At 48.3% G+C, this 25431-nt stretch overlaps 10 protein-coding genes across 10 annotated transcripts; 5 read left to right on the top strand and 5 right to left on the bottom strand.

Annotated features, from left to right (window-relative positions):
• The first annotated feature begins 36 nt into the window (after positions 1 to 36).
• Positions 37 to 958, top strand: F4812DRAFT_69054 (uncharacterized protein). Its single transcript, XM_047939316.1, has one exon. The coding sequence runs from the start codon at positions 230 to 232 to the stop codon at positions 737 to 739; it is 510 nt and encodes a 169-aa protein (XP_047789172.1). The 5' UTR covers positions 37 to 229; the 3' UTR covers positions 740 to 958.
• On the bottom strand, positions 959 to 2942 carry F4812DRAFT_69053 (proteasome complex subunit Rpn13 ubiquitin receptor-domain-containing protein). Its single transcript, XM_047939315.1, has 4 exons — positions 2701 to 2942; positions 2556 to 2625; positions 1983 to 2493; positions 959 to 1710 (listed from the first exon to the last, which is right to left on the bottom strand). Exons 1-4 carry the CDS (start codon positions 2749 to 2751, stop codon positions 1179 to 1181), a joined length of 1164 nt encoding a protein of 387 aa, XP_047789171.1. The 5' UTR covers positions 2752 to 2942; the 3' UTR covers positions 959 to 1178.
• A 540-nt stretch (positions 2943 to 3482) lies between these two features.
• Positions 3483 to 4837, top strand: F4812DRAFT_433072 (ribosomal protein L6e-domain-containing protein). The gene is made up of 3 exons (XM_047934591.1): positions 3483 to 3733; positions 4026 to 4361; positions 4438 to 4837. The coding sequence occupies exons 1-3, from the start codon at positions 3620 to 3622 to the stop codon at positions 4588 to 4590; spliced, it is 603 nt and encodes a 200-aa protein (XP_047789170.1). The 5' UTR covers positions 3483 to 3619; the 3' UTR covers positions 4591 to 4837.
• A 262-nt stretch (positions 4838 to 5099) lies between these two features.
• Positions 5100 to 7340, bottom strand: F4812DRAFT_451745 (putative dipeptidylpeptidase III; the record flags this gene model as incomplete). The annotated part of the gene is made up of 3 exons (XM_047936258.1): positions 5100 to 7037; positions 7098 to 7158; positions 7216 to 7340. The coding sequence occupies 3 exons, from the start codon at positions 7338 to 7340 to the stop codon at positions 5100 to 5102; spliced, it is 2124 nt and encodes a 707-aa protein (XP_047789169.1).
• Positions 7341 to 11806: 4466 nt separating this feature from the next.
• Positions 11807 to 12582, top strand: F4812DRAFT_460411 (carbohydrate kinase; the record flags this gene model as incomplete). The annotated part of the gene is made up of 2 exons (XM_047937687.1): positions 11807 to 12079; positions 12142 to 12582. The coding sequence occupies 2 exons, from the start codon at positions 11807 to 11809 to the stop codon at positions 12580 to 12582; spliced, it is 714 nt and encodes a 237-aa protein (XP_047789168.1).
• Positions 12583 to 14627: 2045 nt separating this feature from the next.
• On the bottom strand, positions 14628 to 16160 carry F4812DRAFT_451744 (2-oxoacid dehydrogenases acyltransferase-domain-containing protein; the record flags this gene model as incomplete). The annotated part of the gene is made up of 2 exons (XM_047936257.1): positions 14628 to 15934; positions 15995 to 16160. 2 exons carry the CDS (start codon positions 16158 to 16160, stop codon positions 14628 to 14630), a joined length of 1473 nt encoding a protein of 490 aa, XP_047789167.1.
• A 422-nt stretch (positions 16161 to 16582) lies between these two features.
• On the top strand, positions 16583 to 18072 carry F4812DRAFT_68735 (ATP10 protein-domain-containing protein). Its single transcript, XM_047939314.1, has 2 exons — positions 16583 to 17153; positions 17324 to 18072. The coding sequence occupies exons 1-2, from the start codon at positions 16759 to 16761 to the stop codon at positions 17940 to 17942; spliced, it is 1014 nt and encodes a 337-aa protein (XP_047789166.1). The 5' UTR covers positions 16583 to 16758; the 3' UTR covers positions 17943 to 18072.
• Positions 18073 to 18318: 246 nt separating this feature from the next.
• Positions 18319 to 19143, bottom strand: F4812DRAFT_460408 (V-snare-domain-containing protein; the record flags this gene model as incomplete). Its single annotated transcript, XM_047937686.1, has 3 exons — positions 18319 to 18822; positions 18903 to 19016; positions 19075 to 19143. 3 exons carry the CDS (start codon positions 19141 to 19143, stop codon positions 18319 to 18321), a joined length of 687 nt encoding a protein of 228 aa, XP_047789165.1.
• Positions 19144 to 19897: 754 nt separating this feature from the next.
• On the top strand, positions 19898 to 20517 carry F4812DRAFT_460407 (60S ribosomal protein L35; the record flags this gene model as incomplete). Its single annotated transcript, XM_047937685.1, has 3 exons — positions 19898 to 19909; positions 19975 to 20114; positions 20283 to 20517. 3 exons carry the CDS (start codon positions 19898 to 19900, stop codon positions 20515 to 20517), a joined length of 387 nt encoding a protein of 128 aa, XP_047789164.1.
• Positions 20518 to 22169: 1652 nt separating this feature from the next.
• F4812DRAFT_68658 (uncharacterized protein) lies at positions 22170 to 24417 on the bottom strand. Its single transcript, XM_047939313.1, has 3 exons — positions 22852 to 24417; positions 22655 to 22801; positions 22170 to 22602 (listed from the first exon to the last, which is right to left on the bottom strand). Exons 1-3 carry the CDS (start codon positions 24098 to 24100, stop codon positions 22292 to 22294), a joined length of 1707 nt encoding a protein of 568 aa, XP_047789163.1. The 5' UTR covers positions 24101 to 24417; the 3' UTR covers positions 22170 to 22291.
• Positions 24418 to 25431: the final 1014 nt, after the last annotated feature.

Genomic DNA, 25431 nt, shown 5'->3' with positions numbered 1-25431 from the left:
GAATAAAGAAAAAGAAAACAAAACAAAAACCAAGTCACGTACCTATACGGTCACAGAGATTGCTATCACCAGAGCATATAAACCAAGCTGCACTTCGCCTCACCTCGTCACCTCTAGACATTCTTCTTAAAAGGGTACCTAACCTATCTATCCCCTTTCCGCTCCGCAACAACAGCCTTCCCAGCTCCTGCACCGTCGCCAAACCAGAAGATAAACCAAAAGAAAAAAAATGCAGAACCAGACGCAAAACCAGCGTCCGCCGGCCCTCGGGGACCGACGAGCGGCGCAGAACGCGGCGTTCCGGGAGAAGCTGCGGCAGATGGCGCTGCCGCTGGCGCCGCTGGTGCAGCTGACGACGGGGGAGATCCACTCGGCGTTCCCGGGGACGCTGCTCAAGTTCTGGCTGCTGACGGACGCGGAGCTCGAGGGGCTCGCGCACTTCTACCACCAGCGCACGCCGTGCCGCTGGACCTTCCACTACCCCTGCCCCATCGCCTGGGCGTCCGACATGCCGCTCGAGGAGAAGCGCCGGCGCATCGGCAGGTTCATTGGGTTGCGGGGGTGCGAGACCCCGACGATGGCTACGGCTGCGCCGCTGCCAAGTGGAAATGGGAGTGGGGGTGGGAATGTCCCCGCTAGGAGCCTGACGGAAGAGGAGATTCTCGACCAGGCTAGGCACGCTAGGTTTTTCTCGAACGATGAGGAGGCGTGGAGGAGGAAGTTTAGGTGGTATAATTGAGACGGTTTGGTTTGTTTAATGGGGGAAAATAGGAATAAGAGGGCAGGGGGATGGGGATCCATTAATAGGGGATATGTGTGGTGGTAGCAGTGATTATCATTTTTTCTATTCTTTACGCTCCCTGAACCGGAATATTTATTTTAATACATGAGCACTTGCAGAATTTCACGTTTCCTTTCGTTAATTATCAGGTTCCTAAACTGATTTCGTGAGGGACAGCTTTTCTCAAGCCACATGGATAGTTGAACTCTCAAGGTCTGTATGGGGAGGTTGTAAAACTGATCTGGGCCAAGTAAGAATATCCCATGTCTTACGGTCGTAAGACTAGGTAGCAAAAGAAAACCAAAGTCTCTAAACACCAAGAGTGATGCCTTAGGTACCTATACCTAATGTATCGACTCATTGCCCCCCAAACCCAAAGTCAGGCAAATGGGTCTATTTACTTCTTCTGCACACTCTTCTTGACGCCCTCCACGAACGCCTCCACCGCATCGCCGCCCCCTAGCGGCATCTGGCTTCCCCTCAAGTATCCGCCGTTCTCGACCGGGACGGAGAGCGCGTCCGCGATACTGGGCAAGCCGCCGTCTCGGATCGCCATCGTCAGACTCGTCAGGCTCTGGTGGAACTGGGGACTTCGCAGGACTTTCTCTAGCAGCGCCTTCTTCTGGCCGAGGCTCATGGCTTCCTTGGCGGCTTGTATCGCCGCGGCAGTGGGTTCCGCCGTGGTATCTCCTTCGTCCGCTTGTTGGGATAGGACGAGGACCGAAGGCGGTAGGAAGTCAAGAAGATTGTCCACCTGCTCTTCCGTAGCTTGCCGGGCCATAGGTACCGTAACAGGTGGTGTGAGGAGATCCGAAAGGAGCGGGTAGAGTTTCCCTTCCCCTTGACTTCCCCCGGCACCGGCACCTCCTTTCAACGAGTCCAAGAAATTTCTCACCACTGTAGCAGCATCCGACGTTCCCGCGGCAGCACTAACAAAAAAATGTCAGCGCGGAGCTTTAGCGAATAGAAAAGAAGGCAAGTAGCGAGCAAATAACGAAGAGATATATTATTTCCCGTTTCAGGGGTTATCTCTAGCATTACATGTGGAAAAAAAAAAAATCCAATCGGCCAAAAGCCTATGGACGTATTGGCCAGCATTTCCTCTTGTTTTTTTTTATGGTTGAGAGGATGCATGCATTGTTCTCGCCCCCAGGTCCTCTTTCAACAAAAGCCGCAAACGAAGGATCAGGAGTTCACCTACGCTCTACCACCATCTGCACCTCCTTCTCGAGCACCCTCGCCCTCGTTCCGCACGTCGCCGCCGGTCGCGCCCGGGTCCGCACCGCCGCTGCCTCCGCGGGGATCGCTGGTATCGCCGTGACTCTCGACGCCTTCCATAGCCTCATCGTTATCGTCACCGCCGTGTCGGTCGTCGTTATCGCTATTGTTAATCGAGGCCAGTTCGCGCACCACGTTGACCTCTTCGCCCTGGAGCAGCTTGTCGACGATCTCGCCTATCTTGAGATCGCGAGGGCTGAACCAGTTCGGGTTACCGCTCCGACCTTGCGGTTTCGATTGTAGGTAGAAGAGGTAGCGCTGAGAGGAGGAAAGGAACTTGAGGACGAAAACGCGGCCTTTGGGCTTGACGGCCTCTTTAGGTTGGGATTTGGGGTCGTAGGGTACGAAATGACCGTCCGTGGGTACCATGACCAGGTCTAACTCGGGCTCATCGACGGGGTTGCTTCGTTCGCGCCAGCAGAAGTGAAGTAGATCTAAGAGAGCGTGAGTAATTACGTGAGGCGTCGTCCGGTCGAGAATGCTAGGCAATTCGTACCATCTTCGGAATAGAGGTAGATATAACCAGGTTGCCCTGATGGCTTGACCTTGTAAGGTCTTGTCGAAGCCTGGTTTCGCAGTTAGTTGTTTGACCTTAGATTTTGGAAAGCCGATAACAGCTTAAGCTAGGGGATTACGCATACATCTACGTCGCAGAGGCCGGCCTTGAACGTTATAATGGGCGTTATCGACATCTTGGGCGAGTGCTTCTTGACAAATCGGATAGATGAAATGTATGCTTAGAGTGAGATAAGGCGAGGAACCGAAAAACAGAAAAAAAAAGTAGTTAATGTAATTAAAGTGACGTTTGTTGAGAAGTTGTCTGGCTGCAAGGCTGCAGGAAGCTTCGTCAAAGCAGATGCGAGAGCTCACACCTTTACATGTACCTAGGTACCTAAGGTAGGTAGCTTACCTAAGAGCTACGTCGACGCATGTATTCCGTATCCGTACCCGTACCGTAATCCCGTTGCGTTCACACTGTACAATTAGGTTAGGTAGGTACGGATTGAGACCTCAAGGACCCACAAGTATCTTATCTCAGTAAACTCAGACCACAATTCAGACAACCCACAGGCGCCTGTGGCGCCTCCCAAACGTATAGTCCGTGTGTTTGTATCTGTGGGGCTTTTTGAATTTTTGTCCACAATTCAGTGTTTGATTTTTCCCTATTTTGAGCTATCTGATTGGTTGAAATTTGGTGTGGCTAGAAGGGTACAACGAGAAGAACACTGGATCTGTGGTCTGAGCTCGCTGAGATAACAAGTATCTTCTCCAGGCTCCAATATTACATAAGATACACAACTGTGGCTTAGTCACCGGCAGGTGTCTTACATAAAAAATCTTTGATCCAGCAAAGGCCAACAAAGCCACAAGAGCCCCACCCAGCCGCATAGATTAGATTTCGAACGGTGGCACACCAGGGCTTCGCCTAAGCCCACAACTGAATTGATCTTTTTGCGCAAAGTGGAATTTCTGACCTCGCTATCATTCAACCACATCCGAGGAACCTTGACAATTTCCCCCTTCAATCCCACACAACACCCTCCCCCGACAGCCTTCACGATGTCGCAGCCGAGCACACAGAAGACGTTCGGGAAGTCGACCCGGGAGGTCCCTCACCCTTCCCAGAAGGCCCAGAAGTGGTATCCCGTCGACGATGATTCCCAGCCCAAGAAGGTGAGTTTTTGCCAACAGCAGTTCAATACAAATTCAAAAGAAAGATGGAGAGTGAAGGGGGTTTTGTGGAATTCGCAAGCACGACGCGATGGATTTTTGGAAATTGTTGTGGCCTTGGTGAAAACCATTCTTCGAATTTCGAGATATCTACTCCAAGTCCTACATTGAAATTTCAATTACGAAATTGTACAGTTTAGATGGGACACGAACAATCTCCCCGAGACGAACTACATTCACCAGTCGTTTTCTTTTTCGGAATCAAACTCGCTAACAATTTTCGTCTCAAAAATAGGTCCGCAAGGCCCTCCGCCCCTGGACTCCGCGAAAGTCGCTACAGCCCGGCACCGTGCTCATCCTCCTGGCCGGTCGCTTCCGAGGCAAGCGAGTCGTGCTCCTGAAGACCCTCCAAGACGGCGTCCTCCTCGTCACCGGCCCCTTCAAGATCAACGGCGTCCCCCTGCGACGAGTTAACGCGCGATACGTCATCGCCACCTCCTCCAAGGTCGACCTCGCCGGCATAGATCAGGCCAAGGTCGACGAGGTCGCCCAGGCCTCCTACTTCACCCGCGACAAGGCCAAGGACAAGGCCACCGAGGAGGCCTTCTTCAAGCAGGGCGAGAAGCCACAGGTACGATTCAACCCGACTGGATAAGTAACGAAGGAACAAATAAAGAAAGAAATGCTAATACGTAATTCCATTACAGAAGAAGGAAATCAGCAGCTCCCGAGCAGCGGACCAGAAGGCCATCGACAAGGCCCTGATCGCCAACATCAAGAAGGTAGACCTGCTCGCTAGCTACCTTGCCAGCTCCTTCAGCCTCCGAAAGGGCGACAAGCCCCACGAGATGAAGTGGTAGACTTGGCGCTAGAGAGTGTGTGAGAGAGAGGGGGTGTTCTAGGAGGAAATGCTGCTTTTCGAGAGAGAGAAAAATCAACATTCAACTTTACATGACTTTGCGGACGGCGGATCGCGGAACTGGGCTGGCTTTGCCAATTGCATCTGGACGTTGAGGCATCGGTCACATTGATTCTGGCGTCTGTAATCGAGGTTCTAGTCAATAAAAGACTATCAAGGCAAAAAAGACAAAAAATTTAAAATCGCGTGGACCATCGTGTGTGTATGTGTGTGCTGCATGTGCTACTAATATTTAATGAAAACAACCGATGTTCGTTTTATCGATTGGTAATTCAATTCCGCTATGATCGAACTCCTTGGCACATACGAGCTAGGGAGTATCTCTTCCTGTAAATGGTCTTTATTCTTCTATAAAATGGCCCTTTAATGCAGGTCTGGAATGCTGCCATCTAAAATGCTAGATGCTTATAACGTGCTCTTTATCCGAGTTAAGTAGTATCCTTTCTCGAGCTAGACATTTCGCTCTGCCCAGCTCTGTATCATGCCCTCGGGTGTTGCATCATAATGCTTCAATGTAACTTTACCAGTAGCCTCGTCTAGGTATGTATTGGCTTGCACAAATACCTTCCGAGGCTGCTTGTTGCGCAACACCTCATCCCTAACCTTCTTGCCCCAAAATTCTGGCTCGACATCCGTCATTTCGGTGTAGAACTTCGTTCCGGCCTCGACATCGGCCGTGGATTTGTAGATATGCAACTTCTGGAGGTAGTCGCCCACCGCTTTCCGGCCTGCCGTTAGGATCTTCGAGCGATCCAAGTTGATCGTCAAGCCGGTTAAGTCGTCGCCATTATATTCCAGTTTGCAGAAATCGTCGCCAGCCTCGAGGAAGCACTTCAGAATGGAAAACCGGGCTTGCGAGTGAGCTTGTCCCCATTTTCTGCTCTTAGGATCCCACATTTCAAGCGATGTAAGACCACCTCGGGCCATGGAGAGATAGGAAGCGTAGAGCACATCACCTGCTTCGCCGTCCATGTCGACTGATCCGTCTCCGAAGCCAAAGATCTTCAAGACGGGAAATTCACATCCAAGGTACATCGCCACAAGCTCTGCACGACACTCTTCGTACGAACCCGCCAAGCTACCAAAGACGGAGCTCCATGTTTGGCCCGGCTTATACCATGTTGTAACAGGCTTGCCGGTGAGTGGAGAGATCGGAGGGTTTTCTTTGTCGAAGTTGAATTCTCCAGGGGCGGTTTCCTGTAATAGTTTACCACAACCGTGTCCTGTGAGCTCGTGAAGACCAACGAGGATTTCGAAGGACCCATCGCGATAGCGTTGGAAAATGTCCAGGTCTTTCTCTGCAATGAATGGAATCTTTTCGTCCGGTGCCTTGGCGCTCATCACATTACCGAGAGACACGTTCTTAAAACCTTCAGTTTGCCTGATATCATCGTAGTTGGGAATATTTATTCCAATTGGAATTCCTGAGCCGGCGAATGTTAAGACCTCAAGCGATGTAAAATCCGGAGAGAGGAAATTGTCTTTCTCGAAGTGTTTGTCCCACGGCAAGATTGGAATGAGAGAGGGGGCAGCTTCCACAAGAGCCCCGAAAGCTCGAGTGCGTTCTAGATTGACCACAGCGGCAAAACCTTCCCACTCGGCTCGTATACCAGCAGGGTCGCGGTACGTCTCGATAAAACCGATGTTAGACTCAACCACCGGACCTTTGTCTCGGATCCAAAATCTTTGGCTATCCTTGAATGCGAGTAGTGATCCCTCCTCGAATGACTTTGCATAGGCGTCATACATCTTTCGCTGGATATCATTGTCCGCATTTTCCGCTGCCCCTTTTGCGCTCGCCGTAATCGCGGCCAACTCCTCAGAATAGTCACCATAGACTAGGTTAACTGTCTTTCCAGCCAGTGTACCGTCCTCGATTTTGAATGTAGTCTCCTTTCCAGCATCACCTCCTCCATTAGGAATAGTACGGGTTGCAGAAGCTATGTGGATATCATACGAACCGTCCTTTTTCTTGACGAGACGGGTGTTCTCTGGGAGCAGTCCTTTCTTCTCCATCCATAATGAAATAGCGTCGATTTCGACTTTGGTGATATCAGGCGATCCGGGGTAGTAGGTGGTTAAGTGCCCTTGCTCTGGGTAACCCAGGTGTAACAAAGCAGGTTTATCAGCAGAGAAGATGGCACCGGAAGTGGCATTATAGAACTTCTGAGCATCGGGGGATGTTGCAGCTAGTGCGGCGAACACGGATTCGGAGCATCGCGGGATGAATTTGGCGTCACCGAAGCTCTTGTAGTTGCCATTATTTCCCAGGAACTGGGCAGCATACTGCAAGAAGTGGTCTAAGTCCGCATCTGCTATGCCGGCCTTGGCCTGTAAGGCTTTCCAGTCACCGCCGCTGCTCTTGTGGAGGGCCAATATGAAATCAAACTATACATTAGGTATGTGAGTAAGAATATAGTAAGGTGGCTGTAACCCTATTTGACTTACTATTGGCTCAGATTCGGGAGATATTTGCCTCGCTACAATTCTAGTACCTTGAAACGCCGCTCTGTTGAGGGCTGTCAGTTCACGAAATTTTTGAGAATTCTATAGGAATACAAAGTACCTGCTAGCGAAGTGCGCATATCTTTTTTGTTTATCAGTTAATGCATCAAAATGCTTCTCTATCTCAAGCCTCACAACGCTGGGGGGTGCGTCCGCATAGTACTGTTGAAGTTCTTGAGCATCCATCTTGGAAGTGAATGATCGTACGACAAGATGATGATTAGCAAAAGACGAGCTGTTTTTTGATTTTAGTGAGAATAGATTAAAAGGCCTCGGAGGGATTCTAGAGACGAGAAGCCTTGAACTTTGGACTATCGAAGGGGCTCTTCGAGTTAAGGAAGAGAATAGGGTCATTTAAAGAGGAGGAGAGGCGTTTAGACTTTGTTACTTGCGTTCTCACTTTGCTCAAGGCGGATTTGTTATGCAGTCACCAGTCACCAACCGCCGTTCACTGGCCCCTCCAAATTATCTAAGCTGCCAGGGTACTTGAGACCCTCTAGTAAACTTAGCCCCCAAATCAAAGCTGTTACTGAGTTCCTAATGATGTACCCCGCACTTTGAATTTGTGCCACACTTGGAATTTTCATAAGGCGGATTAATCCTTACATTAATACCCCTCAATAGCCACAATTTCGAACAACTTTCAATGTTCAGATCCTTTCTCGACTAAGTTGAACCACCGCCATACCGTACCTACCTCTAGTTTGAATAGGAAATTAGATCTTGGATGGATGTGTTTAAAAGACTTGATAGTAAAAGAGGTATGTTACATGCCCTTTATGATTTATAGCATTTGAAATTTGTGAAGCAGACTGAGGATATGTATGCGGTGGGAACGAAAGCATTCCGTTTGAATAATCCCCCGGTGGAAAATATCTCAGAAAGCAAAAGAAACCTAACGAGCCTACTATGTATATAATCGAGTCTCAGGTAGCATCTCAACCATAGCAGTCTCTAGCTCTTCCTAGGACTACATGGTTCTTCCAAGTCAAGTGCTAAGCGTGAAAGTACCTAAGGTATGGAGGATGTCTCTATCACGATGAACGAAAGGGATTAAAACGCCTACCTTCAGGAATATTCTTCATTGTTTTTATTGGCCTAACTAGACACATTTTACTAGTATAATATCCGACATGACAGACGCCGTGTTTTCGGGTAATACCAAGTTCGAAATAGACGTCTCGTTACGTATGAGGCGTGCAATAAGCAAACTTATTAGAATCTTTACCTCGATGCTTGAGATACGGATAGGAGGTAGCTTGCCTACCTTACATCGGTAGGTAGTAACACAGCGCTAGTGTTCTGAACCACATGAATGTCAGCCGCTATATATGCAGGCAACGCGAATCCTGTTGCACTCGTGCGAATCTCCATCGTTTAAATAGACCTCATGACATTTCGTCTGCAGGGTGATTCTCCAGGCCGTTATAACATCGCACCCCGTCCTCGCTTACCCGCCGAGCCTTGGATTCATCGAAGTTGCATGCATCATGCTCTCGCATCTCACCCCCTAGGTGATTATTAACCAACCAGCATCTCTGCGGGGTGCGAGTTGATGGATGACGACGAGCCATGTTCGTTGATCCCTCAAATGCTTATATTGTGGGAATGGGAAAAGCTGGAAAATTGCGATGACCTGTGAGGCCTGATCTGTCACTTGCAGGTTGCAGAAGCCATGAAGAATCATGCAGAGCTAGCCTTAGCACTCATTACTATGTATTCACCTTGGTATTTGATACGATCATATGATTGGCGAAAGGGGTGCCATTGAGCGGTGAAGAACAAGCCCTTGCCGTTGCTCCCCGTCCTGCCCCGGGCCCACTGGCACCGATGGGATTCCCTTGTTCTGACACAAAAGTAGCTTTACCGGAACTGACACCCGAAGAGAAAAAAAGAATAGCTGCTAAATTTTTAGCATGAGCGTACTAGGTATGTAGCAATACGAACACCCAAGAATTCCAGGTAGCGCCGGTGTAGAAAAGGCGCAATATAGCCAAGGAAATACTACCTCACCACATATGTAGGTACGCAATAATAGAAACTGCTTGCTAATGTACCTTGGATAGATTTTATTCGGTCAATGCAGCAGCATGGCTTTTATTACTAAATAAGAAAGTACGGCGAATCTGTAATGATCATCCGTGCTACACCGGGACACCTACCACTTTGCTGGAGTGACTACCGACCTAACCTAGGTAGAGATGCCTTATATTACTTTATAACAGAGTGTTTAATGTTTTGGTTACGAGGAGGTAGTGAATTGCGAAGACGAGGTGGTTTTTTTTTTCTTTTCTTCGTTCTTTTCGTCCGGGGCTTTTCATTTCTGTAACGAGCCAAAAATACGCTCTAGAACCGCGTTAAAGATCCGGTCCAAATGTGATGGCGCATCTTTAGCCCTGCGTCGTCCGAGCCCTGGACTCGCTCCGATAGGACAAAAGTTTTTGTAGCTAATTTGTCGCACATTCTAGGGACGACAAAAAGAATTGCACTTGAGAAATAGCTTCGCCTGCCGATCTAGGTAATGCATGTTCTGTAACGATACAGCATCTGGATTGTGTCGTCATAATTTATCATGGTCGAATTCGCTTCGAGCGCTTCAAGTTTCGCATCGAACAACAGCGTTGCTGTAATACATAGTACAATACCATAGGTACTATGTAGTAGCCGACCTCAGGTACAATCGAACCCTTGTTGAACCTGGGAGTGATCAGCTGGTGGCCCATAAATTTACTTCTCCCTGTTTTTACCACGTTTTCCTCCACACTTTTCCATTCTCACGTTAGGGCGAGTTTGGTGTCGGTTAGTTCAGGCTTCCATGCTTTGTTCGATAAATTTTCCATCAGCCTAATGTAAAAAAAAGAAGTGGAATCGCCTGAAGTACTTCTATGTACGAGTGAGTACCTTAGGTACGTATATTTATTATTACCCCCCCCCACGCTAAGATACCTACATGTCATCACTCATGTACGTACTTAAAAGCTGGAGCAACACCTCGAACACTTTTGCACCGAGACCCATCCAATTAGTACCTAGGTAGTCTCATGACTCGGGAGATAATTACTCTACTATACCTAATCTTTCTTTAATAGGGTTGCCGAGGCGAAAGATACCAGATTAGGAGAGGGATAACAAAAACTTGCTGAGCGGTATGAAAAAAAGAAATGGGATGCGCATTAAAAACAAGTAAAAGAAGAAAAAAGTATGGAGATTAATATATTTTAGGTCGATAAGATGGAAGGTACTATGTAAGAAGAGCAATTAAAAAAAGGGGGAAGTTCCTAGTGGCTCTTGCTAGTAAGTAGTTGTCGGTGTGTCGTCTGCGTCGTCAATTCCTCCCCCCAAACCCAGTAAAACAACCCCAAACCGCAGAAGAAATGTACCTACCTACCTTGTACTCACCAACTTCGATTTGCTTGACATGCATTTGATGTGCATTACATCCTCTGCGCTGGCTTCCCGGTCAAGCTTTACATAATATTCCTTTCTCTTTTCTACCCCGTGGGTTGGGTAACCACGAAGATACCACACACACTTTTTTTTTATACTAATCCCTGACAATGGAAAAAAGCATCCACGCAGCCACGGCTCGCGATTTATGTCCGTAGACAAACTCAATGCAGATCCTCGCCGGCGGGTGATGCTTCCTCGGTCTAGTAGATGCCGTCGTTTGTTGGGTCTGACTTTCAACTCGCGACAACCAACTCGGGCCTATTCATCGGTTCTCGCGTTGACGATGCGTTCCCCCACTCAAGTTTTTGTATTTCATTTATTATTATTGTTGTTATTATTATTTTTTAAAGATGGAGAATCGTGTACTTCCATGGGGCAAGCCTACTACCTAATGTACTACCTACCTAAGGTAGGTATCTACCTACCAACCTATTAAAGCACCCTGTTTAGGTACAATACCTACTACCTCTTGGCCTTTTACCCGCGCCCCTCCCTGACGTCGAGTACTAGTATGTAAGTCTGGAGCCCCCAAAGGAGACGGGAGTCAGTCTGTCTGATTGGCTGATCCCTATAAGGAATTACCTTCTTTGATATTCTCTCGAGCTTCTTTTAGCGTCTAGCCCAAGTCAATCCCTAACCCCATCTCCGGGATCTCAGGACTAGGCTTTCGCTGAATTTTCTGCCCAGCCCGGCCAGCTTAGCGGTCGTCGGCACTGTCCAGATGTGGCACAAATCAGCCAGGTTTCAGGGTACTTCGTCATCCTGCCTCCATAGGAACAGGGCCAATCTTCTACCGTGATGTACATACATAACAAGATGCAGACACCCACTTATAAAACCAACCCTTCGCCGACGGTTCTCGGATCCACTGGCTGTCTGCACTACTTTTACCATATTACGCCGCCTTAATTACCCCCGATTTCCCTATGTTTTGTTCTTTGGTCTTTCTCGTCTCTTGAAGTCACATCGTCAAGTTTGTCCTTCCTAGTCTTTTCGAAGCACAGTTATCCGAGTTGTTTTGATATACACCCCAAGTTCGATTCATACTTGAGTGACTAAGCTACAGTCACAAAGCACAAGTCACTTACACACACCTGTGATCTTCTGTCGCTATCGACTACCTATTACCGTTTCATAAGACAAAAGAAGCGAAGAACAAGTAACTAAACGATATATATATTGAATATCTATATCAAAAAGCGATGTTGACTTACGATAATCCCGTTCCGGTAAATAGAAAACATTCTGTCGCTAGTATGGCTGCGTCGATGGACACTATAGCCTCAACGCCGAAGCCTATCAACGCCACCATGGTACCAGTAACATCGAATAACACCACTGCAAAAGTCAATGGGCAGTCAGCACCCAGGCAGCGCCATATCTGGTTAGTTACGGGCCCTGCCGGTTGCGGTAAAAGCACCGTTGCCAAGCACTTGTCGGAGGCTATTGACTTGCCTTACATTGAGGGTGACGAGGTAAGTTTGGTTCAAGCCTAGTTCCAAATACTGTGCAAATTGCTAAAGTAGACCCTTTTAAGTTCCACTCCAAGGAAAATGTCGAGAAGATGGCCAATGGCATACCATTGACGGATATTGACCGATGGGATTGGCTTATTGCCCTACGAAAAGAGTCCCTGCGAAAACTTGAGGATGGCGCTGAAGGAGTTGTGCTTACCTGCTCGGCTCTCAAGCGCAAGTATCGAGATGTCATCAGGGTAGCTCCTTATTACATGCATGATGTCGTACTCCACTTCATCTACCTTCATGCGCCCGAGGATGTTCTTCTCAAACGTGTGGGCCTAAGACAGGGACACTATATGGGAGCCAATATGGTCCACAGCCAGTTCTCTATCCTAGAGCCGCCGACGGCAGAAGAGACGGACGTGATTAGCATCGACGTGAGCCGACCTATGGAGGATGTCCTGGAGGACTCTCTCAACAAGGTTCTCGAGAAGATGAAGGAGACCGAGTCAAGCTAATACGACATGGTACGGATGGCATTGGCGTGGGCTAAAATAACGGTAGCGGTCACAAAGACACAGATTCATGGTTGAGATTAGCGTCTTCTATTCAAAGCGTGTTTAGGAGTTGGTTCCATACTTTTTTTACTTTGGCGCAATTAGAGGCATTTGGTTGAGGGGACTGCACCTTTTTGAGCAAACTGCATTATGCAAGCAGCGTGAGCTGTTGTATAGGAGTCTTGGGTATACATACGAATGATATATAACTGGGGTATAGAGCAATGAGATATTCGTCATATTGCGTACGGGACCCGCCGAGCTGTGCTGTGGGAGTGAATAAGATCTACGTATTGGCGTATATGAGTGGGATAGACCTTGCAAGGAGGATGCCTGGATATTCCTGTGGAATTCTGCCTCCGGGGTAATCGGTCCTGGCGGATGTTGGCTCTGTCTATACGTTTTCGTATATCATCCTTCCAGGCGTATCCAGAGATACGAGAAGATGCCCTCGCATCTACACTCTGTTACCTACCTAGTAGGATATGTACGTTGCGACTGCGTCCTCGCCTTGTTTTTGGGCACCTACTGATCCATGACTTACCGACCGGTTCGGGGGGGAAACAGGCTCCACCATGTGGGACTGTAGGATCACGGATCCCTACATCACAGCCAAGATCCGCCCAGAGATGCAAACTGGCGGGCATCTGTGCATACATACGTACATACATACCTAACCTTACATACATATATAGGTACCTAAAGGCAAGGCAAGGCAAGGCAACTAGTTAGCTTCATGTAGCTTAGCCAGCTGGATACCTCTACCCAGGTACATAGCTGTATGGAAGTTCATGCTGCAGATAAGCGGCGGCGGCGGCGGCGGAGGAGGAGGAGGGGGAGACCCCTAAGGTTAGGTACCTAGGTAGGTAAACCGTAGGAGGTATGTAAAAAAAAGGGAAACCCTTGCGCCGCCCTATTACTTCGGCCTGCATACCCGGCGCCACGATATAACGCTACGAAACCATTTTCGACCTAGGGCGCGTGTATGTATGTCATGCCATAGCATGTGCTTCTTCAAGTTAAGATGGATAGGTAGGTATGTACCTAATGTATGTAGGTCACTATGTGATGTGCGGCGCGGAGAGAGGGGGAATGCGGGATGCGGGATGAGAATGCGGGATATCTACTAAGAACGAAAAACTTGAACTTGCTTTACTTTGCCTTGCCTTGCCATGTCGGATATCATCATCATCATCATCGCCATCATTAGTTTGATTGCTGTTACTAGGTACTAACTAGCTACCTACGGTAATATAACCGTTCATACATCCCCTTTTCCCCTTCCAGCCCCATGCATCCCAACGCCCCCGTTGTACCGCTCGCGTGATAATATCTCCCCGAAAAAAAAATCCCCGCCCTTCCTATTTGACGGGGTTTAGTCCGGACGAAGGAAAATTGGGATCCAACGCGGACTCGGTTTCGGGAACGTAGGACATAAATAGGTACCTAACCTATAGCGAAGAAAAATAAGGAAAGAAAATCCCAAATTTATCTCCATACATAAAGTGATACAGCGAATCCGTAAGCGCCAAGGTTCATAGATAGATCCGATGACTCTTAATCTTGTAGTACATAGGTTAGGTTAGGCTAGGGTAGGTACCGAGTTAGTATATGTCTGACACCCGGCTATACACACTGCATACCTACCTACCTCTTATATGCATGCATGACAAGACGAATTGGTAAAGTCAATAAGGCTGTCCTGCCGAAAACAGGAGGGGTCGAATCCAGAAATGGCACGTCTATGGTTAGGGTGAGTATCTATTCTATACTATACTATGCTATGTATGGAGGGGCTTAGGAGCTAGCCTTGTGACTCTAATCTCCGGCTATCGTATATGACATATCATCTTTCCAAACTATCACATCCTCTCCTCTCCTCAAACCCATCATGCGCAACATTGGGTTCGTCCTATCCTATACATGGAGTGGGAAATCCACCGCATTCTATTCATGAGGTGTTCCATCTTGGGCTTTGGGCATCAAGAGTAAGCGTCGTGCTTATGCTATCGCAGGTGCAGAACCATGACATCCGGTTCCTCTACGATCTTTCGCACGACCCCAGCAGCTCTCGCCATCGTCGCTCCATCCACGACTCGGTGATCGGCGCACCAGCTAAAGTTGCAGACCTGCTTCTTGACGATGTTGTCCTGGTCGTCGAAAGCCGGGACGGTCCGCATGCGTCCTACGCCCAGAATGGCCACCTCCTTCTCGACGATGACTGGCGAGAGGTAGGTCCCGCCGATGTTGCCTATGTTGGAAACGGTAATAGTGCCTCCGCTTAGGTCTTGCGGCGATAGCTTGCCCGTCGTAGCTAGCGACTGCAGGCGTGATAATTCTGCAGCTATAGAGAGGACGCTCTTCGCCCCAACATTCTTGATTACGGGGACTATAAGCCCCGAGGGGGTGTCCATAGCGACGCCGATGTTGTGCTGACTGCGGTGAACTAGCCTCGGTTTCGACGTCTCGGGGTCCACGTCGACGCGGGCGTTAAGTATAGGGTATTGATGTAACGCTATGGAGACCGCTTTTACAATAAAAGGTAAATAGGTTAATTTTACTAGTTGACCGTCGGTGGCAGATTCCGAGACGACTTTGTTAAGCCGCCTTCGCAGCTCGACCAGCTCAGAGAAGTCGATCTCGTCCGCATAGAGAAAATGCGGTATAGCTAAAGATCGTTTCATGGTTTTAAACATTTGTTGTTGCGTATTTGTTAACTGTACGGTGGTCTCAGTTTGTTTCTCTGCATCCAGTGGTGCGCTCGGGAATAGATTCGTCGGTTCAGCCGGTTGCAGCTGTGAGGGCGAATCTCTCTTTTCAACAAATCTATAGATATCTTCTTTAAGAACTCTGCCGTCCTTCCCTGTTCCTTCGATCTCCGTAATATCAATATTTAATTCCTTTAACAAATGTCGAACCGCTGGTGTTGCTAGGGATGCATACTTCCCCTTCTTTACCGGGGTCGGCTGGGACTTGGGCTCGACTGTTTCATCTATAATATCTTGATTTTGAGGAGGCCTGCTTAGCGACTCCTTGTTCAATGGCTCCGCGACGTCTTCTTTTGATGGCTCAGGAGGGGTGAGAGCGTCTAAGGCTTCCTGGCTCGCGCCGCCTTGTATATCAATATCCACGAACGGCTTTCCTACTCTTGCCATTTCGCCGGCCTCGTAGTAGAGCTTCTTCACAACACCCGAGAAGCGGCTTGTGATCTCGACCGAGGCTTTGTCGCTCTGGACCTCGCACAAGGGTGAGAACTCCTCGACTCGGGCATTGGGTTCGACAAACCATTGTATGATTTCGCACTCCACGATACCTATAAGCGGTGTAAGCACAAGTAGACAAAAAGTGATAACAAATAACAATGCTTCTTCACCTTCGCCAATGTCAGCAAGAAGGACGGGTTTCACGACTTGTAGATTTCTGCTTGTGTGGAAGCCTCTTATTAGAGCGGCGCGGACTTGGGATTCCGGGGTACGATGTAGACTCCGGCATAGTCGCCATTGATGACGAATTGCTCGAGAACTACGGTGAAGAAACATTGTATAAATGGGGTATATAGTTGAATTAACTGGAAACAATATTACATTTTGTATATCTAAAGAGAAAAAAGAAAAGAAAAGAAAAGAGACGTAACTAATACATAAAAAAGCTCGGCTCATGGAAAAAGAGGAAGGTAAGAGGGGAGAGCCAGGAGTAACTACCTAACCAAGGTCCAAGGTCCAAGATAACGATGCTTACCTATGCTTCCCTCTTCTCACACTATAGGCTTAAGCCGGTAACTTTCCCAATTCCCCCACTTTGTGCCGTCGCTTTCCGGAATCTGGGGAAGCCGATTGTGGCCGCCGCCGTGAACTCTAAACCCCGCTGCCAATTGGATGACCGTATTACTGGGATCCACTAGGCTGCGTTCCTGCAGGTGCACCGCGACGCATGATTCATGCCACTTAGGTAATCTTTTTTGGTACTTTTTTATTTTTATTTTTATTTTTATTTTTTTTAGCTTCAGCCTTAAATAAAAACTCACTTAGAACATTGAAATTCGTACCCAAGTCGTGTGATGCTAACGGCATTACCCACTCGGCCTCAGCTCGTACCTTTTTATTAATTAAAATGTATTATTATTATAGGTAGCTTGATATGTCCCGAACTATGCTGCTTGCCCGTAGACCGGGGCTTCTGTGCATGCTCTGCCAGTCGAGAGGTTTTAGTACGTCGTACCGCTTGCTGGCAGAGCAAGGTCCAAAGCCCGCTACGGATAACCAACCAACGAAGCTCGGGGCACCGGTCTCACCGGCCTCACCGGGTTCGGACCCGGCGCCGCCCAAAGTTATACCACCTTCCCCGTTAGCAGATGCTCCGAGATCATACGGCAAGCGGACCGAACAGTTCACACCCAAGCCGCTGAGCCGGCCGATAGGCATGCCGAACCCACCCAGGCCGGGCGAGAACACGGGTATAGACAACCGCACCCTCAGGCAGCGTCGCGATGACTTTGTAAACTACGATAGGCATCTGGAGAGGCGAAAGGAATTGTATGGCACACTCACACTCACACACACTTATACACACACACACATATATATATATGCCCCTCCCTATCCCTCCCCCTCTTCCCTCTTCCCTCTCCCCTCTCAATTAACCACAACCCGTTTGGCGGGGTAGTAGTTTTTAGCTAACCTCTAACCTCCCCCGGGCGAAACAGGGTGAGCAAGATCTCGCGGCCATACTTCCGAGACTGGGGCAACCTGCGCTTCCACAACGGCAAGACGTTCTACCCGCCGCCGCGGCCCTTCAAGCGGGACGTGTCGCTGTTCTTCCCGAACCTGCACGGGCGGACGCTGTCCAAAACGGACCGCAAGCCGCGCGACACGACGCCCGCCCTGCGCGGCCGCATCTCCGTCGTCTCCGTCTTCAGCAGCGTCTGGGCCGAGAACCAGATTAACTCGTTCGTGTCCGCGCAGGCCAACCCGGCGCTCGACGACCTGCTCGCCCGGAACGCGGACCTGGCCCAGCGCGTCTGGCTCAACGTCGAGGAGAACGCCTTCAAGGCCTGGCTCATCCGGCTGTTCATGGGCGGCATTCGGAAGCGCGTCGGCGAGCCGAATTGGGACCGGTATTTCGTCGTGAGGAGGGGGATCAACGACGATATCCGCGAAAATACGGGCCTCCTGAATAGAAGCGTCGGGTACGTGTACCTCCTGGACGGCGACTGCAGGATACGGTGGGCAGGCAGTGGCCCGAGCGAGGATCACGAACGGGATGGCTTAGTTAAGGCCGTGCAGCGGCTTCTGGACGAGGCCAGGAGCCCGAAGAAAGCCTGATAACAACTCATGTAATTATTACGCGCCATAAATAGGAAGAAAGAAAAAATGATACCCGCTCCTCAATTCACAAGGCAACTCTCGTTCAGGATTTAGGTGTTCCCCTTAAATTGCTCTATATCGGTCGTAGGTATTAATCATCGCTGCCCATTCGATAGACTAACGGCCAATGGCCAACTTTCTGGTATATTTTATCCCCTTCATATTATACAGCGTACTTTCGTCTCCCCTCGAATAGCCGGAACGCCTTGCAAGAAAAATGGAATGCAACTCGAAAAAAGAGCCCAAGGTATTTATTTATTTCCCGCCACCAGTTCAGGAAGACAAGAAGAAGAAGAGGAATATTAAGTTGGTCTTCCCCTCGCTATTTGCCGCTCTACAAGAAGAACCAAAAGACGACGAAGCAGAAGGCGATAAAGCCCCCCATGATAAAGCTGTCTCGCCGCTTCCGCGCCGTGATCTTGCCGATCAAGGTGTTCAGGCCGGGGACTTGGCTCGCGGCCATGGTGATCCTCCGGTTGATGCTGGCGAGGGTTTCCCGCTGCGCGATGAAGCTCTCGTTGGTGGCGTAGGCCTGGCTCAGGACGCTGTCGACCATGTTGTGGCTGTTGTCGATGCGGTTGCGCTCGTCCAGCATGTACTCGGCCTCGGCGGCTTCGGGGTTGTTCGCCCGGTACGTCTGGATGTCGTCTCGGACGTTGGACAGCAGGTTCGCGCGGTTCCTTGCCTCTTGCAGGCTAGATCGTAGCCGCCCGAGGTCTCGTCTGTGCTCGGCGAGCTTCTCGCGTAGGAGGGACAGGTTATTCTGCTTCAGGGCGGAAGAGGTAAGGCTCGCTTCGGAATCTAGGAGGCGCGCAAGTTGGTTGACGAGGTTTTCTCTCTTTTAGATAGCGGTTAGCTAGCTAGCCAATACTTCATAGCTCAACGGGTTTCTATGTTATGCGGATGGTGCGGCTCTACCTTGTTGAGTATCTCCTCTAGCTTGGCTTCCGTCTCCCGTTCCTCTTTAGTCGGCTTTGCCGGAATATTAGGGACAGTCGAGAATTGTGAATACGTATGAAATAACGTTTCCGTCTACGAATTATAAAGTCAGTACTGCCTTGGGTTTGCGCCTGGTTGCTGTATCTATTACCTGGGACTCCAAGCTTCGAGCTTGCTGGCGCAATTGGGCCCAGCCCTGATTTCCTGTTGGCGCTGCCATATCTGGAAATTGAAATTTGGAAGTCGGATATCAAGGTCGAGTTCTAAAATAACTAACCATCGCCGAAGTAGACTTGTTGGCGAGAAGTTGCGCAGTGGGCGTCTTTTAATGCGAACGTCCCATTCAAAAAGCTAAGTTCGTAATGAGGTAGGATAACGTTCCCGAAAGCTAGAAACAGGTAGGTAACTAGCACTACTACATGCAGTAACAAAGTAATAAGCGAATGGTACTAAGTAATACTTTTGAAGAGAGAATTCGTATAGGTCGTAAGACTAACAGGATTGGAAAGCGCTTATGCAGCTTGTGCGAGTGGTATGTTGATGACGATAATGCGCTTGGTAACAGGTTGTGATGTTCAGGTATTAGGTACGAAGTACATGGATTATGTATGGACATTTCCATCCATTGATGCATGTCAGGTCTTTGGGATTTTCGGGGCTGCAGCAGACTGGAGGGCACATGCAGTTTTAGGGTGGCTGTGCACGTAGGTAATGTGGCTAGTGAGGTACGTATTTAAATCTTAAGGACTGCCGCTCGTCTAGCTGGATAAAAGCGGGACCTTTTTAGATTATCGGGTCACCTGACCAAACTTTTCCAGCCCACAACCCTACTGCGACCAAATCAATTCTTCCAAGTAGTCTACCAAATTCTCTAGGCGGAAATTTCAAGACAACCTCAAGAAAGTTTACCGGAGACCGACCTCAACTCGTTACTAACACATCTAGCCATTCAAGATGGTAAGTCGAATTTTCCAATGAGTGCCACCGTCGCACACGTCACGAACATTAAAAAATGTCGAATTATTGTCGCTAATTGAATTGTTCGTTATAGTCGACTTCCAAGGTCAAGACGGGTCAGCTCTGGAACAAGAGCAAGGAGGACTTGCTCAAGACGCTGGGTGAGCTCAAGACCGAACTCGGTCAGCTCCGCATCCAACAGGTCGTTTCTAGCGGCAGCAAACTCAACAAGATGTACGTGCACATCATAACGATCCGATTTATCATTCCCGTCTTATTACGAAATTTTTGAGCCTCCCCCCTGAGCCTATCCCCCGCTGTAGTCACAGTCACAAGAGTGAAGGAAAAGGCAAATTGTGCATAAGAATTTTTCGTCGCTAATCATACCTCCCTACTCTCCAGCCACGACCTCCGAAAGTCCATTGCCCGCGTCCTCACAGTCGTGAACCTCAAGCAACGATCACAGCTACGCCTGTTCTACAAGAACAAGAAGTACCTCCCTCTGGACCTCCGACCCAAGCAGACCCGCGCCATCCGTCGCCGACTATCGCCTGAAGAGAAGGCCAAGACCCTTGAGAAGACGCGCAAGCGAACTTCGCACTTCCCCCAGCGCAAGTACGCTGTCAAGGTACGCTGAAAAATCCAGAATCCGCCCCAGCCGGTATACAACTTCAATTAGCCAGGAGTGGGGGAATATTTCTATCTATCTATGTATCTGTCTAGCTACCTATCTGTCTATCTACTACCTAGTGTTTCCTCAAGTCTTAAGAAGAATATAAAGCTGACGTAGGCGGGCATCATAGGCTGCTTAAATGAAATAATGTTCGGTTGTGGGAAAGGGGAGAACGCGGACGCTTTTTTCGAGGTGGTAGACGGGCGTCGTGGTCATTCCAAAAAAAGAGGAATCCTTGATATTTGCATGGCATCACACGGCTTTTTCGGTTCATAGGTGTTTACGAGGTCACACTTCGCAGTCAATGTCGCTGCCCAATGCAAAAAGACTTGCCTTCGGGCGCTGAACAAAACAAAAGTTCTTTTTACGGCTTGATTGAGTCCTACGTGATATGCTAAATCGTAGAACTCGAACGATTGTCTACTTGAATCAAGGAAACGTATTACTTTACTTCTACCATGGATCGAGTCTGACTAACTTGAGATGGGCATAACTAGGAGTTAAATTACTGCTAACATATTGAGGAGTTGCTAGCAAACATGATGACAATTATCCTTTCTGCTATAAATTAGTAACTAGGGAACGTCTTTCCTCCTCATAGAGATCAAATTTCGTCCTTTTTATTCTTGCCGAGGAAGGTAATAAATAGCTACATCGTCTAGGGAGTTGTCAGAGCCCCGAAAGGAAGGCGTGGAAATTTATTCATGAGGTTGGAAATACCAGGGTAAATTTAGATAGTGACCAGTAAAATAAGTTGAGAGAGTATGACCTTCATCCATACCACTGCCAGAATGAGGGGGGGGGGAGAGAGAGAGAGTCTATGTTAAATTCTATACCATTAGATCCAACCAGCGGCGTGCTAGGCAAACACAAATGGATCTATACTATGTAAGTAACTAGCTTCCACGTTGGTTGGTACGATAAGATATTCAAGACAAGATCAGACACGCTATACTTGAATATAAAGTACCCAAGGTATGCACCTGGGCATATAGTATTAACGAGACTCACTCACATTGAAAGCAAGTTCCAAAGGTCAGAACAGAACACCAGCAATAGTTAGCTACCTACCTAGGTAGGTATTTAATGACTCCCCGTTCATACCTAACCAATATTTACCAACTTACGTATCCGACGGTCACTCAAGGGACACCTCTTATATGTGTAGGATATTGGTTCGCTACGATTTCACTAAAGACTTCTCAAGCGCCGGAATGTTAGCCAGTTCTGACCCCCCTTTAGAATCGAGTTTGGATGCTACCTAATACTAACCATAACATCGAGTTATGACATAACTCTGCTTACTGGATAGAATAAATAATCCTGCTTTACTGGTATGAATCAAGCCTTCACAACAAAACAAAAATATTATATACTTGGATGGGTATGTTATTGTCTTCAGAAGACACCTATGTGACTATGTCCATGAGCTTCATTCGCTCTTCCAGTTTACACGAGACTGTAAACCTGTACGTTAATTTAACAAGCCGCTAAATGTGATGGATGGAATCGCTACCGCTCCTGCTCCCGCTTTTAAACGCTCCTATGTATGGTGTCCCTAAGTTTTCCGCCTATAATCCTGACCTCTCTGGGTCACTTACTCCTAAATCTCTCAAAATGCTAAACACCCAATCATATTGCTCTCACTGACCGAGAGCCTCTCAAAATGCACTTCACTCTTTGCTTCGTACCTCGTTCCTAAGCAAATGTAAGATAAGGATACATCCAAGCAAGGCTCCTAAGCTTGTATAGAAGACTCCTGCTCCAAGACGGTGTCCCGCGGTGTCTCCGGCGACAAAGGCCATATCGTTGGGCCTGCCGCTATCCGGGTCTTCTGCTTTTTCTTCGGCCTCTCGTGTCTGGCCTGATGTCTTCGTAGCTGGTCGATTCGGATGAACTGGCTTGTACAGCCGGGCTCGTCGCATTTGAATTTGTAATCCGGGTTGTGCGTCTTCCGATGTTTCGAGAGGTTGGAGGATTCGCAGAAGCACTTGCCGCATATGTCACATTCTAACGGCTTCTCACCGGTATGAGTGCGCTTATGCATAGCTGCCTTGGGTTAGATTACTGTTTGGTAGGGCAGAAACGAGAAGGTACGTACTTAGAGCACTCTTCTGCTTGAAAGACTTGCCACAACCTTCGAAGTCGCACTTGTATGGCGTCTCACCCGTGTGCGTTCTAACATGTTGGTCGAGGGCCTGCTGTGCTGAAAATCCTTCGCCGCATATTGCGCACTTATGCGGTTTGTCTTGTCCCTCCGTTAGTACTTTTATTGATAGATGACTGGGTCCAACTTACAAGCAGTGTGTGTTGCAAGGTGGCGCCGTAGCTTGTTACGAGAGGCAAACACTTGGTCACCCCGGCGGGGGCAACCTTGCCAGAGACATAGATATTTCGTCTTGCTTGTCAGCAAGGAGACGTGGTCGCTGCATAGGTGCTCATGAAGGGAATAGCTATCCTTGCAAACATGACCGCAGATCTCTTTGCCCTCTCCTCCTGGAGATATTATCCACTGGCATACGAGTTGAGATGTACCTTCAACTCCATTAAAAGGTTCATTCGTAGGAGTCGGTATTGAATCTAATTCAGGGGTACATGACAAGCTTGGATGAGAGTGGACGGGCAAAGAGAGTTGTTGAGCGGCGCCTAGTTGGTGCTCAGGTGTATCAAGGAAGCGACATTCGAACTGTTGTTGGAACTCATGTTGCTGCTGTGGGGAACTTAAAGCACCCGGTGCCCTTAAGTCTCTCAAGGTGATGGCAACGTCGTGCTCGGTATTCGTGTGGCTGCAATGTTGATTGTGCGAACTCGAGGCTAACTCTGATGGTACGGGATTATTCCAGCCTTGGTTCAGAGCCCATATATCTTCTAAAGTTTGCGCCGTACTGTCGAAGCAGTGCAAGTCATCGCAAGGGGTACCATCTCCTGAGCATTCCTCTTCTTGGCAGACTTGGGTGGAGCAGCAGTCGCTTGAGCACGAAAATTTGCTACAATTCACGGAAGCGCAGTCGTCAGGAACAGGACACTGTGGAAGCCCCAAGTCCGCAGTGTTGAAGTTGTTGCCGAGGAGTGATTCGCTGAAAGAGCCATGATGTCCTGGCCTGATATCTTGATTTAAGCCATACTTCAAGCCCATGTCGGGAAAAGGATCCGGATATAAATGGTTGAATTGCGGCATCGATTGCTGGAAGGTATTGTTCTCCGGTAGATGGTAAGGGTATGTGAAAGCCGAGACGGTAAACCGGGATCTCGGAGGGAAAGACGGGCCATACGGATTTCGATGAATCCCCAGAGGGTTCAGGGTGCCTACGCACTTATCCAGGCAAGTATCATCGTGAGATGTATGATGGAGATCTAGTGATGAAGGCTCAACGGTATCAAGAGAAGAAGATGGACCAAATGAAAATATGTTGTCGAAATTGTGAGAATTAGGCGTTACTGAGCTAGTGAGCCTTTCCATTGAGGGTGACGATGTAAGAGGAGGGAGGTCGTAAGTGGTGGCATCATTAGGATCGACAGAATCGTCCATGCCTCCATACATAATCATGGCGGATAGTCCGACAAAACATGACCCGTTACGGGAGAAGAGTCTAAGCCGACAGCTTTTCTGTCAAACAATCTGCGGTTATGGGTTGGGTGAAAAAAGTTGAAGTTTCTAGTATGGATAATGGGATCAGTATTGGCTAGTGCGCCAACGGGTTATGAGAACTGGGGTTAGGAGATAGATCGACACCGGCCGCACGGAATATTACGAATTGAGGCTCTTCGTCTGGTTCGTAAAAAAAGAAAAAAAAAAAAAAAAAAAGAGGTTAAGAGGCAGAAAGGGTGGTGTGGGCAAATGGGCTGAATCCAGTTCGAGGGTTGAGAACCTTGATGGACGGGTTGTGACAAAGTTGCGGTACTTTGCAATAGCTGCACCTTCTGATCTTTTTTTTCTTTTTTTTTTCTTTTTTTTAGTCAAGAGACACCGAGGTATAGCAACAATAAACCTTATGGAAACTGGTAACTTCCTTATGATTAGATGTTTATTATACCTCCTTCACTCCCCCCTTTCCTCGTCCCTTCTGTTTGAACCGCAAACAAAGGCCTGGGCTTTGTGCCTTCTTTCTTCGTGCATCTGTTATGTTGGCCCAAGCGCAGGATTTGGCTGCGCTTTTTGGTGCTGACGTTGGTTTTCACCAATGAATGGCCGTGGATTTGTTAGAAAGTGCCTGTGTGGGGGCCACACCTCTGTGCGTACCACGCAGCCCGCGTTATTGTACATAGTCAGCATGGCGTACTATGTAGAGCCCAAAATGGCCATCAAGGTTCTTGTCCCATGGTGGGCCGGTTTCCGTTACAGGCACATGTTTAAGGCATATTATGTACCTAGGTACCTACATACATGTGTATATAGTTAAAATGAGAGGTTGAAGATATTTGAGTACCTGTATTGTACAATGCGCGCATACCAGGTAGGTAGCTAGCTACCTCTTACACACTTCTATCTACTTACCTAGTACATTCATTAGAATGTCCATCAGCATTGATTCTTCCAATGTGTTGTATAAATTATGTAGATACACCTTGGTACCTACCTCACCCCTCTAGTCCCCACCTTAGCTTTCAGGGTCCTAGGAGCACATTTTGACAGGCGTATAAATTTAAGGCAGCTTACCTAAACTCTTGCATTACAGTTGTTCTTTTTTGAGCCTCAACCATCAATTGGCAACGCCCTGCAGCCAGCCTGTCACGTCACATGGGAGGAAACACCCGTCCCGCGTTTTATCTGCACAACCGTTTTAGCCAAACTAACCAATCCGCCTTATAACGTAAACTCCTAGTTTCATCAACCTTAAAAACAAAAAGAACGTCCGAGAAAAAAAATTAAAAAAATTA

This window comes from Daldinia caldariorum (assembly GCF_022478825.1).
Source record: "Daldinia caldariorum strain CBS 122874 unplaced genomic scaffold F4812scaffold_11, whole genome shotgun sequence".
Lineage (NCBI taxonomy): Eukaryota > Fungi > Ascomycota > Sordariomycetes > Xylariales > Hypoxylaceae > Daldinia > Daldinia caldariorum.
This window is presented reverse-complemented; position numbering and strand designations above follow the sequence as displayed.

Bases quoted from the DNA above. Each gene is read 5' to 3' on its own strand.
- F4812DRAFT_68735 (XM_047939314.1), top strand. From the start codon at position 16,759: ATGTCCCGAACTATGCTGCTTGCCCGTAGACCGGGGCTTCTGTGCATG. The intron at 17,154-17,323 runs GTATGGCACACT...CGGGCGAAACAG, and splicing joins CTGGAGAGGCGAAAGGAATT to GGTGAGCAAGATCTCGCGGC.
- F4812DRAFT_433072 (XM_047934591.1), top strand. From the start codon at position 3,620: ATGTCGCAGCCGAGCACACAGAAGACGTTCGGGAAGTCGACCCGGGAG. The intron at 3,734-4,025 runs GTGAGTTTTTGC...TCTCAAAAATAG, and splicing joins ATGATTCCCAGCCCAAGAAG to GTCCGCAAGGCCCTCCGCCC. The intron at 4,362-4,437 runs GTACGATTCAAC...ATTCCATTACAG, and splicing joins AGCAGGGCGAGAAGCCACAG to AAGAAGGAAATCAGCAGCTC.
- F4812DRAFT_69053 (XM_047939315.1), bottom strand. From the start codon at position 2,751: ATGTCGATAACGCCCATTATAACGTTCAAGGCCGGCCTCTGCGACGTA. The intron at 2,494-2,555 runs GTACGAATTGCC...ACGCTCTCTTAG, and splicing joins CTACCTCTATTCCGAAGATG to ATCTACTTCACTTCTGCTGG. The intron at 1,711-1,982 runs GTAGGTGAACTC...TTTTTTTGTTAG, and splicing joins GGTGCAGATGGTGGTAGAGC to TGCTGCCGCGGGAACGTCGG.
- F4812DRAFT_68658 (XM_047939313.1), bottom strand. From the start codon at position 24,100: ATGATTATGTATGGAGGCATGGACGATTCTGTCGATCCTAATGATGCC. The intron at 22,802-22,851 runs GTAAGTTGGACC...CGGAGGGACAAG, and splicing joins CCTTGCAACACACACTGCTT to ACAAACCGCATAAGTGCGCA. The intron at 22,603-22,654 runs GTACGTACCTTC...AACCCAAGGCAG, and splicing joins CAAGCAGAAGAGTGCTCTAA to CTATGCATAAGCGCACTCAT.
- F4812DRAFT_69054 (XM_047939316.1), top strand. From the start codon at position 230: ATGCAGAACCAGACGCAAAACCAGCGTCCGCCGGCCCTCGGGGACCGA.